Source organism: Mytilus californianus, unplaced genomic scaffold (assembly GCF_021869535.1).
Source record: "Mytilus californianus isolate M0D057914Y unplaced genomic scaffold, xbMytCali1.0.p SCAF_5, whole genome shotgun sequence".
NCBI lineage: Eukaryota > Metazoa > Mollusca > Bivalvia > Mytilida > Mytilidae > Mytilus > Mytilus californianus.
Genome location: NW_026262701.1, coordinates 70,392,850 through 70,405,654, shown reverse-complemented (window position 1 = coordinate 70,405,654; position 12,805 = coordinate 70,392,850). Strand labels below are relative to the sequence as shown.

Here is a 12,805-nt window from a genome sequence, read left to right as displayed (position 1 = left end):
TCGAACTTCCTATATATTCTACAAAATAAGTCTTTACTAAATATTATTACTTTACTTAATCTTATATTTTGAAATATCACATGATATTGATTGATTGATACTAGCTTAATGGCCTAGTGGCAAATATTTCATGCATATTCAGGAAAAGTATCACATAAAATAAAAATGTTGACACAGAGATATGTCTTGCCTGTTTATCCCAAGGTTAATGATTATGGCTTATGAGGTCAAACATTCTCTATAAGCTGGACTGAGAAAAACCCATATCATTCCAGTAGTGTGAAATGGAAAATTATACAGAAAGATCAAAGTAAAATTTGTGATTAAGTTTCATTCGGTAATTCATCAGCCAGTGTTTCCAATTAAAAATAAATGGGGAATGTGTCCATGGGATACAGATGATGCCCCTGCTTGCATGTAATGTTATAAAAGGACATTACTCTAGAATAGTAAAAGTGACGCTACCCAAATTCAAACTTGATCTGTGTTTTGTGGTAATAAGCATCGTGTATAAGTTTCATAACATTTGGTTGAGGCAAGGTAAGGTTAGAGAACATAAACCAATTTCGGGATGTGCGTTTATACAGACAAGGGTAAAACTTAATGCCCCACCACTACTGCGGGGGCAAAAAATATCAACAGCCCTCAACACTATATAATGTGAAACATTATATCACCGTATGTGTTACAACAGACTGATGGTCAATGGTATAACATGATATCATAAAGCCATCTTAGATGGTCATTTAAAAATGGAACAGAAAATACAGTAGTTAAGCATAGAAACACCAAAACTGTTAGTATAAATACAAATTGTGTCTAATTCAACTGATTTTTTTTAACAATAACATATGTTCAAACTAAACATATTAAAAGAACATTAAATCTGCAAATGAAATACTTTTGGTAATACACATGCAGTCCACAATAGGTATGAATGACTCGAGTATTCTTGGTCTTGGGTCTGAAAAAAGTTTACTTAGTTAAAGGACCATCTGTCTACAGAGATCATATTTCCATGGTAGTAGGGGTATCAGAGCCCTAAAAAACTATTTCACACTTTTACCTTTGCATTTCTAAAACAATCCGGGAAAAAATCCTCTACGAATAACTAAAGAGCTTAAAAAAGTTATGGTAAAGTTGAAAGCCATGAAAAATACTTCAAATTATTTTTTTGCAATTACTACTTTACAAGGCCCCTCATCAGATCTTCTTTGAAGCACAAAAAACCTTTATCACTGGAAAAGGCAGAGCATTTAATATAGTAAAGTTAGCAGCTTTTATACTAATAATTATATACCTGTATGTATACGTATATGTCTCTCTAATTGACTAGGTTTCTGGAAAGCTTTATTACAATGTTGACATTTGTGGTTGCCTGGCGATTTAAATCTAGGTTTACTGTCCGGTTGATGTATCATCAGATGTTCTTTCAAATGGCCAGATCTCTTGAAAGACTTATCACAAATCTTAAAACATAAAAAAACATAAGATATATGCTTCATTGAATCTCAGAAATCTGATTTTTGAGATTGTAATATGACCAGAAAAAGAAATATACAACAAAGTCCATCACAGCATATGTCTGCCTGAGAACTGTCTAACAGCTTGGGTAGGAATTTTTTCAATTTATAAATTTTGATTTTTTTCCATTTGAAATTATAATGCGTCTTTTTATAATTTCATGGGGTTCTTACAGCTTAAAAAGAATGTGTTTCCAATGATGTGAAATAAACTATGCTTTTAAAGTTCAAATATATTCAAAAGCCTTCTCTTGGCATGCATGTAAGCAATTGTTACACACTTCAGGCTTTTTTTTTTTTTAATTTCCCTAACTCTTTTTTTAATTTTCTTTACCTGAAATTTATATCTATTTAAGAGAAATAATTCAAACTTCTCTTTCCCTTTTTTGTTAATACTTTAACATGAAAAAAATTATTTCAAAATTATATACTACTTACCAAATGAAATCAGAAAAAAAAGTCACTGAAAGAAATTATAGACTTACTTGACATTTATACTGGCGGGAAGAATCATCATAATTCTCGCCAGTGACAGGATTGACGGCCTGGGATACATCCTGCAGACTGATATTAGCTGACTGACTGCCATGAGTCAGATTATCATGGTCTATAGTTTGTTGTAAAAGAGAATCGTCTTCAACTGTCCCATGTAAGTTATCCTCTAGACTATCATCTAGGTCCACATCATCATCATCGTCATCTTCATTGTTACCATCATCTACTTGACCAATATCTACCATACCTTCTACTTCAGTTATATCTGCCTGTGTAACTGTTATCTGAAAAAAATTGAAATAATGCAATCTTAGACTGTTAAATAAATCTTTAGTTTTCAGGGTCAATTATCATAACCACCCATTTAATAAAAAAAACTCTATGGAACCAAACTATCTTATTCTTGAGACTTCAATGGATGATTTCTTAAAATAATGTCAGCAGACAAAGTAGATCTCTAGGTGATGAAGAGCTTGAAGGAGTTGTTTAACATGTTTTTTTTCCTTTTTTTTTGCCTCAGTCAAGGGAGATAACTCCATTCCTCAGATGATAATGGAGGCTGTTTACCAGCCAGTTGCAAATCAAATGTATATTCAGGACGAGAACATGAGAGTGTGATGTGAATTTAAACCTTGCTTTATACAAGACAGACACAATAAGTCAGATTTTTCACGTGCTATTTCACAAGGTATCAGTTCACAGGAAGACATGTCGCCGTACCCGCACACATTATTCTGACTCTGAGCTAGCCAACCAGTCTTTGCTTACTCCTACATGCCACATACCCAATGGAGAAGCAGCAAATACCAATTTTCAAGCTTTTAGGTCTTTCCCACATACAAGGTGAATACGCTACTAAGAGACCACCGAGGAGGTTTACATTAATCACTATCAGGTCTTTGTCTATTTAATATAATACAACTAACATGGTAGTTAAAAATAAATGTAACATCATGTCGCAAACACAAAAGATGAATCAATCTAATATCGTGCGCTTACCACGTGCACAGCGCTATCAAAAAATCCTGGGGAGAACTCTGAGTAATTTGTTTGTATTACCATCATTCGTCACTTGAAAAAAATGGTACTCACAAACATAAATTTTCATAAATCTATAATTTTTTTCGTAGAAATCTTTCATTAGAATTCTCAGGCATTCAAATTTCATAAATCTAAAATTTTCTTTCATTCAATCTTTTGAATTCTTAAGCATTAAATTTATATGTTATTGTATAAACTTTATTTACACTCCTATCTTTAGATACTTCTGGCAAATAAATGACTTAAATCACCCAATTACCTGATCACTGGGTATGGTTCCATCTCCTGATACCACAAAAGCATTGGGTGCTCCATCAGTCATTACAACACTTGCACCAGACGTGGCCATCATGTTCTGGTCAGTAATACCAGACATAGGTTGTACTATGATGTTAGGGTTAATAGCTTCCTGTTGTTGCTGTATCTGAACATTCTGTATAATGTTTGGATCGGCAGTTTGTAACGCTTGAGTGAGTATGTTTGGATTAATGGTTATATTTATGTTCCCTTGGGACTGAAGCTGTTGTAACAAATTAGCATCGATCTGAACAGTCTGGGAGAATATATTAGGGTCAAGACCCGTAATCTGGACACCCTGGTTTCCAGTCAACTGTAACTGTATACCTTCTAAACCTTGTAATACTTGGGTGGCTAGGGCACTTTCTGAAAGTCCTGTAAGAGGAGTGTCTGTAGGGACAGTCAACTGTACAGGTAATATACCCTGACCACCTAGCATTGATTGGTCTAAATGAATCACATGACTTTGATTATTCTGATTTATCGTCATCACATTTTGTACATCATTTGCAGATACATAGTCAACATTCTGAACAGATTCTTCTGGTTCCCTTGCCTTTCTCCTTTTAGGTGGATCTGATTTGAAATGTTGTAACACGTGACTCTTACGATTTCCAGAAGTCCTAAATCTTTGATCACAATGTGGACATTTAAATGGTTTAGCACCTGTATGTAGTCTCATGTGAACTTTTAAACTTCCTTTCGTAGCAAACATGGCTGCACACACATGACATTTGTAATTCTTTGTTGCTGAAATATAAATATTAAACGTAATTCAGTTTTGATAAATGTTTTCTTATGCTTTACATCATACCATACATATTTACTACATAATATGAAAAATTGTGATGTTTCAGGATTTATATAAGTAGAGAATTCAGTAACCATCAAAAATACAATTTTTCACTGATTTCAACTCATTACTGGTTTAATAAAATTGGTAAAAAAAAAAACATAATTTGTAAAGGTGAATATATTACTATCTGCTTGATCACCATCAACATATCATAACCAGTCTAAGGGAAATAACTCTAAATAAATTTGGTCATAATTCTTCATTCACTCATTAAGTGATCACCAGTTTATAATATATGTGACAATATACATATAGTTACTTAAAAACTATGTACATGAATGAATTCTTTATAGGTTTAGTTGTTTTGACCTAAAGAAGGAGGACAACACGTTCAAGACATGAACACTTTACTTTTGTTTTACTTAAACAAGAAGGACAACACTTTCACGTTACTTTTGTTTTACTAAAAAAAAGAAGGACAACCAACACATGTAATACATAAAACTTTTCCTATATTTTTACAAGAAGTGATATTTACACTTGATGTGATTGTCGTGTGTATTTACTAATGTCATGCATTATCACTTATATCACTCTGTATACATTCACTTAATCATGTGTTAATACTGCCATGATGAGCAATATTTTTTTATACTACTATAATGTTATCTCATGTGGTTGTCTAGTGTTTTGCTAATACCATTTTTTCTAATGTGGCTGTTTAGTGAATATATTACAGATACAATTTTTAATGCAAATATTCGGTGTACTTACATCTGCCGTGTTTACTCATGTGACTGTCTAATGTACTTACAACTGACATAACTCTCATGTGACTGTCTAATGAACTCACAATAAGATGCTTCTTATATGGCAGTATGGTATACTACTAAAGTGTTTTCCCATATGGGTGTAAAAGTACCTACTAATTTTTTGCCTTATTATGAAGGTTAACTTTATACAGCAACAATATGTGACTGTTATGTGTACTTACTACTGCCCTGAGTTTTCATGTGATTTTGATGTGTAGTTACTACTGCCATGAGTTTTTGTGTGCTTTTGATGTGTACTTACTACTGCCATGAGTTTTCATGTGATTTTGATGTGTACTTATTACTGCCATGAGTTTTCGTGTGAATTTGATGTGTACTTACTACTGCCATGACTTTTCATGTGATTTTGATGTGTACTAACTACTGCCATGAGTTTTCTTGTGATTTTGATGTGTACTTACATAGCCACGAGTTTTCATGTGATTTTGATGTGTACTTACTACTGCCATGAGTTCTAATGTGACTTTGATATATACTTACTACATGTATTGCGATGAGTTTTCATGTAATTATTATGTATACTTACTACTGCCATGAGTTCTCATGTGGCTATCCAGTGTAGATTTGACAGTAAATGCTCTGCCACATGTATCACATTTGAAGGGCTTTTCACCAGTGTGTATCCTGATGTGTCTGACTAAATCACTGGGCTTCTTAAAACTTTTACTACAATGATTACACTGGTGAGCATGTTTATAGGCATCAGAGTCCTCATCATTTTCATCTTCCTGTAACCAGAAAATTCTATCTTGAAAAATATGGAAACATGTAAAGAATGTAATCTTTTCAAGGTAATGCTTCCTGACATCCTGAATGCAACAAACCATCACAGTTAGCTTTGTATTTTTTTTATGTAAAAAATTACATCAAAGTACAAAATATTTGAATATTAGTTTTTTTTATATGTTAATCTGCAGCTATGCATTTGCGCAAATTCAAAATACGTTAACCGTATAAACTTTGATTTTAAAGATTTACTGAGAAAACCATGTTTAATACTTTCGATAATCATTTTCCCTAGAGCCTTCATGAAAAATGCAGTTTCCAGAATTTTTACATCATTCACTTCAAATTTCAAAACTGTTGACTTTTACGCAAGTCATTTGATTGAACAGTTTGAAGAGAACAACCATAAGATGTCTCAAATCATAATTTTCACTTATACTCAGCTCAAACACGTTAGAAATGCTCAGCAAAGCTTTGTACAAACACATTCTATATTTTCAGACTCCTGTGGATTCATTATTATTCGTGGGATATCAATTTTTCGTGTATTTCGTGGGTACAGGTGAACCATGAATTATGATTTTCAACGAATTGCAAATTTCCTTTACGCTTGTATGTAGACTTTTGCAAAACCATGAAATCAAATATCCACGAAAATGCAAGTTTTCCTCAATCCACGAAAATTAGTACCCACGAAAATAAATGAATCCACAGTATGTATCATTATTCTGTATATATACCATTCTTCCAAAAACTTTAAAGTACAGGTAGTACATAAACAAAGTGAACATGAATAAACTTGTAAATGTCATTGTATAAAGATACTTGTATTATATAAGGGCCAGATAAAAGTTCTTATCATAATCTACCTATTTTTCTACTTCTGTTAGAACTTTGATACCATAATGAAAAAAAAGTGTGGAAAACTGATTTGACGGATTGACGGATGGACGGACAGGCAGACAGACAGATGGAGTGCAAACCTAAAGTCCCCTTCTACTTCGTCGGTAGGGGACTAATTGAGTATTCTCCATATGAATACATTCTCAAACTGTAATAAAATGCTCGGCTGGGGCGCAGCTTGATACGACCGCAGAGGTCGAACCCTGAACAGTTGGGCCAAGTATGGACACAACATTCAAGCTTGATACAGCACTGAATTTGGATTGTAATTAAATATTTGACACAGCATAGGTTTCTGACACAGAATGAATGGGGTCTAAGAACTTAAAAAATTTTAAATTTACCTATTCACACCATATCATTATTATTGGCTTTTATATATAAATCAGAAATAACCAATTTAAAATGGAAAATTTTAAAGAAAAAAAAAGGAAAAAAAATCACCCCCCCAAATAAATTTTTTGAACCCCCTTATGATTCACCACCCCCAAACTCAATCCCAGCCTTCCCTTTGGGGTATGATACCTTGCAGTACAATTTCAGAGAGATCCATACACTTGAACATAAGTTATTGTCTGGAAACTAGAAAAATGCTTGTTTTTTGGCCCCAAATTCCTAAACGTTTTGGGCAATTACCCTCAAACTCAAACCCAGCTTTCCCTTTGTGATATGGAACCTTGTAGTACAATTTCATAAAGATCCATACACTTACACACAAGTTATTGTCCTGAAACTAGAAAAATGCTTGTTTTTTGCCCCCTAATTCCCAAAATTTTGAGGCAATTACCCCCAAAATCAATCCCAGCATTTCCTTTGTGATATGGAACCTTGTGGTACAATGTCAGAGAGATCCATACACTTACACACAAGTTATTGTCATGAAACTAGAAAAATGCTCATTTTTGCCCCTTTTTGGCCCCTAATTCCTAAAATTTGGAAGCAATTACCCCCAAAATTAATCCCAGCATTACCTTTGTGATATGGAACCTTGTGGTACAATGTCAGAGAGATCCATACACTAACAAACAAGTTATGTCTGGAAGTTACAAAATTGCTTATTTTTGGCCCCTTTATGGCCCCTAATTCCTAAAATTTTGAGGCAATTACCCCCCAAATCAATCCCAGCCTTCCCTTTGTGGTATGGTACCTTGCAGTACAATTTCAGAGAGATCCATACACTTGAACACAAGTTATTGTCTGGAAACTAGAAAAATGCTTATTTTTGGCCCCTTATTCCTAAACGTTTTGGGCAATTACCCCCAAAACTCAATTCCAGTTTTCCCTTTGTGATATGGAACCTTGTAGTACAATTTCAGAAAGATCCATACACTTACACACAAGTAATTGTCCTGAAACTAGAAAAATGCTTGTTTTTTTGCCCCTAATTCCTAAAATTTTGAGGCAATTGCCCCCAAAATCAATCCCAGCATTCCCTTTGTGATATGGAACCTTGTGGTACAATGTCAGAGAGATCCATACACTAACACACAAGTTATGTCTGGAAGTTACAAAAATGCTTATTTTTGGCCCTTTTTTGGCCCCTAATTCCTTAACTGTTGGTACCATAACCCCCAAAATCAATCCCCACCTTCCTTTTGTGGTATTGAACCTTATGGTACAATTTTATAGAGATCCATTCTCTTAAACTAAAGTAAGAGTGTGAAAACCAATGTGTCTTCGGACGACGACGATGCCAACGTCATACCAATATACGTTATTGGTAAAAATTTTGCGGTCATATAAAAACTTGGACCATGAAATTAAATAAATCAGCAACATACTAACCTTATCTGTGACAACTTTTTCTTTGTCTGATGAATCTTGCAAAATTTTCTTGGAAACATTTAGTTGGTCTTCTTCTTGGACAACTTCATCAATTTCTTGTGACTGTTCTTCATAAACTAAATTAATCACAGATGATTTAGGACGTTTGTTTAAGGCTATGTCCTCTTCAATCACTAAAATAGAAAAAAAAACTATCACAGTATAAAAAAAGAATTTCCATCTACAAAGTGTATAATTTCAAACCAGGACCATTGTATATAAAATTAAACCAAAATTACAAGGCAAGATATAAAAAACAAAAGTGATGATTACTTATTCTTACAATAAAAAGTATACAAACACTCAAATTAAATAAAAAAAAAAATAAAAAAGAGTCACCCAGTCCACATTTGTATTAAATGAATCTTTGTACAGAAATTTAAATAATAATAAAATGCTTCGCTGGGCGCAGCTTGATAAGTCCGCAGAGGTCAAACCCTGAACAGTTGGGGCAAGTATGGACACAACATTCAAGCTTGATAAGTCTTTGGACCTTAATGTAGACCAATTTAAAAAACAGGACCCAAAATTAAAAATCTAAATACACGGTTAGATTTGGAATATCAAAGAACCCCAATTATTCAATTTTTGATGAAATCAAACAAAGTTTAATTTTGGACCCTTTTGACCTCAATATGAACCAATTTGATAGGGGGGCCCACAAATAAAAAATCTAAATACATGGTTAGATTCAGCATATCAAAGAACCCCATATATTCAATTTTTGTTGAAATCAAACAAAGTTTAATTTTGGACCCCAATTTGGACCAACTTGAAAACTGGGCCAAAAATCTAAAATCTAAATACATGTTTAAATTCAGCATATCAAAGAACCCCATATATTCAATTTTTGTTGAAATCAAACAAAAAAGTTTAATTTTGGACCCCAACTTGGACAAACTTGAAAACTGGGCCCATAATCAAAAATCTAAACACATGTTTAGATTCAGCATATCAAAGAACCCCAAGAATTCAATTTTTGTTAAAATTAAACTAAAGTTTAATTTTTGGACCCTTTGGATCTTAATGTAGACCAATTTAAAAAACAGGACCCAAAATTAAAAATCTAAATACATGGTTGGATTTGGCATATCAAAGAACCCCAATAATTCAATTTTTGATGAAATCAAACAAAGTTTAATTTTGGACCCCTCTGACCTCAATGTGAACCAATTTGATAGTGGGGTCCACAAATAAAAAATCTAAATACATGGTTAGATTCAGCATATCAAAGAACCCCATATATTCAATTTTTGTTGAAATCAAACAAAGTTTAATTTTGGACCCCAATTTGGACCAACTTGAAAACTGGGCCAAAAATCAAAAATCTAAATACATGTTTAGATTCAGCATATCAAAGAACCCCATATGTTCAATATTTGTTAAAATCAAACAAAGTTTAATTTTGGACCCTTTGGACCTTAATGTAGACCAATTTGAAAACTGGACCCAAAATTAAAAATCTAAATACATGGTTAGATTCGGCATAACAAATAAATAAATGTGGTCAAAGATTTTACAAATCTAATGCGCCATACTTTGCAATTAAAGATTACTTCTTGAAATTTTTCAATATTTGAAATTTGAAAAAAAAAATATTTGAAGAATAATTCTTTTTAATTACTGAAATCTGAAATGAGAAAAAATTGACCCACCACAATTTCTTTTTACCCCCCCCCCCCTTTTTCCCCCCAAAAATTCTTTCCCTCAAGATATGGTCATAATCTCAATTCAAATTTCCAATGGAGTTTGCAACCATAATTACCCATTTAAATTTACCATAGTGCTAACTTAATATCTATTTTATAATAGAATTTAAAATATAGTGTCAAATCTTTCATATGGATTTTTTTGTAAAAAAAAAAGATGCAACATTTGCAGATATTTTTACTGGTCTTCCTTTATAAATATGCATTTCTTTAAACATAATTTAAAAGCAGTGTAAGGGAAGTAACCAAAACGTTGTATTTGGATTACCTCCCTTACACTGTTTTAAATTATCTTAATTGTTCATTAACCATTACTTTATACATAATTTAAAAGCAGTGTAAGGGAGGTAATTTCAATGATGTATTTGATTTATCTCCCTTACACTGCTTTAAATTATGTTTTGTACTAAAGTATTTGTCCATTAACCAGGACAACCTTGTTTTTCCCCCTTTTTTGCCCCTAATTCCTTAACGGTTTGAGCCATAACCCCCCAAAGCAAATCCTAACCATCCCTTTGTGGTATGGAAACTTGTAGTATAATTTCAGAGAGATCCATACACCGTTCCACAGATATTGTCTGGAAACTAGAAAATGCTTATTTTTGGCCCCTTTTTGGCCCCTAATTCCTTAACTGTTGGTACCATAACCCCCAAAATCAATCCCAACCTTTCTTTTGTGGTATTTAACCTTATGGTAAAATTTGAAGGAGATCCATTCACTTAAACTAAAGTTAGAGTGCGAAAACCAATGTGTCTTCGGACGACGACGACGCCAACGTCATACCAATATATGATTTTTTGCGGTCGTATAAAAACATACCATCACTATGGGTTTTCATATGTCTTTTCATCATATTGTATGATTTGAATGATTCTTCACAGTAAGGACATTTCTGTGACCGTTGACGATCGTGGACAGACATATGGCGGACCAATGAACCATTGGTAGTAAACTCAGCTTTACAAAAACTACACTGGAACTGTTTGACTGCATCATGAGTCCTCTGATGAGATCGGAGTACACTGGCTGATATGAAACTCTTGCTACATTGATAACAGGAATAAGGTTTCTCTCCTGCAACATACAATTAAAAACATTTACAACTATTGTTAAATAATCATATAAAATAGATGCTTCATATGGATTTTATCATTTTGATTGGCAGAAAAAAATCACATGGTGTTTTAAATTGATGTTTTAATTCCCAATGAAAGGCAACATCCTGGAATACATATGATATCAAGGAAAAAAATAACAACAATGGGTATGAATATTTATAATAAAATAAATGAAAGTATGATTTAACTCATAATTTTCTTGATTTGAAATATTAATGTAATTATAATAATGGACTGCTTCTATTTTTGTAGTTTTTCAGTGTTTTATAAATGTTGAACGTGGACACATTCAAAGTATGAAGCGCTACCCCTCTATAATTTGTCAAAACACCAAATCAACAGTCCAAGAAAATAATATTTTTCCAACATCCACAAAACCTAATGCACTTGAGTTGAGAATTGATGAGTATAATATCATAAGTGTATCATAAAGATCTTACATGCCATGATGAAATAATTATTGTAGGGTTTCTTGCATACACTAAACTCATAATGTTTAGAGTTATATTTACCTGTGTGAGATCTCATGTGCTGTTTAAGATGAGATGACTTCTTATAGGCTTTATCACATAAAGTACAAGGATATTGTCTAGCTCCGTCATCATCATCTTTTTGTAAAGATTCCGTCCCCTGTGTTGGTGCTGCTGGCTGTTCCTTGTCCACTGTTTCTGCTTCCTGTGCCTCCAAAATGGATATGTCACTAAAATAATAATAAGTGGAAATATCTATTATTCTCTTATGGTTGTGAGCTGTTATCTATTTCTTGCATGTGGAGATATTTCTTGTATCACACTGCACGGAGTGTGATACGAAAAATTGATACGAAAATTGTATTAATTTGATTGACTTATCCAGCATCATAATTAAATTTATACATTGTTATTTAATTTAAATAGTAATAATAAACTTGCCACAGGCCCATTTATTATTATATTGAAATGAAATAACTCTAGTTGATATCAAGAGATATCCAAATCTCACTTGTTATGAAGCCTATAAATATCCATCATCATAGCATATTCAATGTTTGCTAAAAGGATTTTTTTTAATGTCTGCATTTTTGAAGTCTTTATAATTGAAGCCACAATTCCTTGTTAAAACTATCATATTGATTTTAAGTTAAATATGATCAAAATGTCCTTTTTTTTTTATATATATATATAAAAAAAGGAAAATCTTTTAATATCCTTCCAAAATAAAGAGTTAAGTAAATTTGCAAACTTTACATTTGTATTGTTGACTTTTTGTGTTACTATGTGTTATATGATGGTTGTGTTGCTGATATTTATCACATATATCTCCTTTTTATTTTTGCTTAAGAATAAGATTTTATAATTGTAAACACATTTGCAGAGTAGATATTCATAAACAAATATTCTGACAAACTTTAAAATGAAATGTAGCAATTACCTTGTAGGCAGTATATTCTGCATAGAAGTACTTGGTAGACTAGTGGTCAAAGAGGTAACTCCTTGGCTAAAGTTCAATGAGTTTAGATCTTGAAGTGGTTGCCCCTAAAAATCAAATAAAATTGTCAAA

The 12,805-nt window shown here is 32.6% G+C and overlaps 2 protein-coding genes across 3 annotated transcripts in view; one reads left to right on the top strand and one right to left on the bottom strand.

Annotated features, from left to right (window-relative positions):
* The window catches only part of LOC127701343 (plasmanylethanolamine desaturase-like), a 429,461-nt gene that overhangs the window by 127,043 nt on the left and 289,613 nt on the right, over positions 1-12,805 (top strand). The window lies entirely within an intron of this gene.
* The window catches only part of LOC127701263 (zinc finger protein 236-like), a 35,831-nt gene that overhangs the window by 3,061 nt on the left and 19,965 nt on the right, over positions 1-12,805 (bottom strand). Inside the window, exons 16-23 of the mRNA XM_052205093.1 lie at positions 12,677-12,780; positions 11,779-11,966; positions 10,968-11,222; positions 8,400-8,572; positions 5,512-5,713; positions 3,319-4,106; positions 2,009-2,302; positions 1,301-1,469 (exon numbers count right to left, since the gene is read on the bottom strand). Coding sequence (XP_052061053.1) covers positions 1,301-1,469; positions 2,009-2,302; positions 3,319-4,106; positions 5,512-5,713; positions 8,400-8,572; positions 10,968-11,222; positions 11,779-11,966; positions 12,677-12,780 — 2,173 coding nt within the window. The remainder of the gene's footprint in view (positions 1-1,300; positions 1,470-2,008; positions 2,303-3,318; positions 4,107-5,511; positions 5,714-8,399; positions 8,573-10,967; positions 11,223-11,778; positions 11,967-12,676; positions 12,781-12,805) is intronic.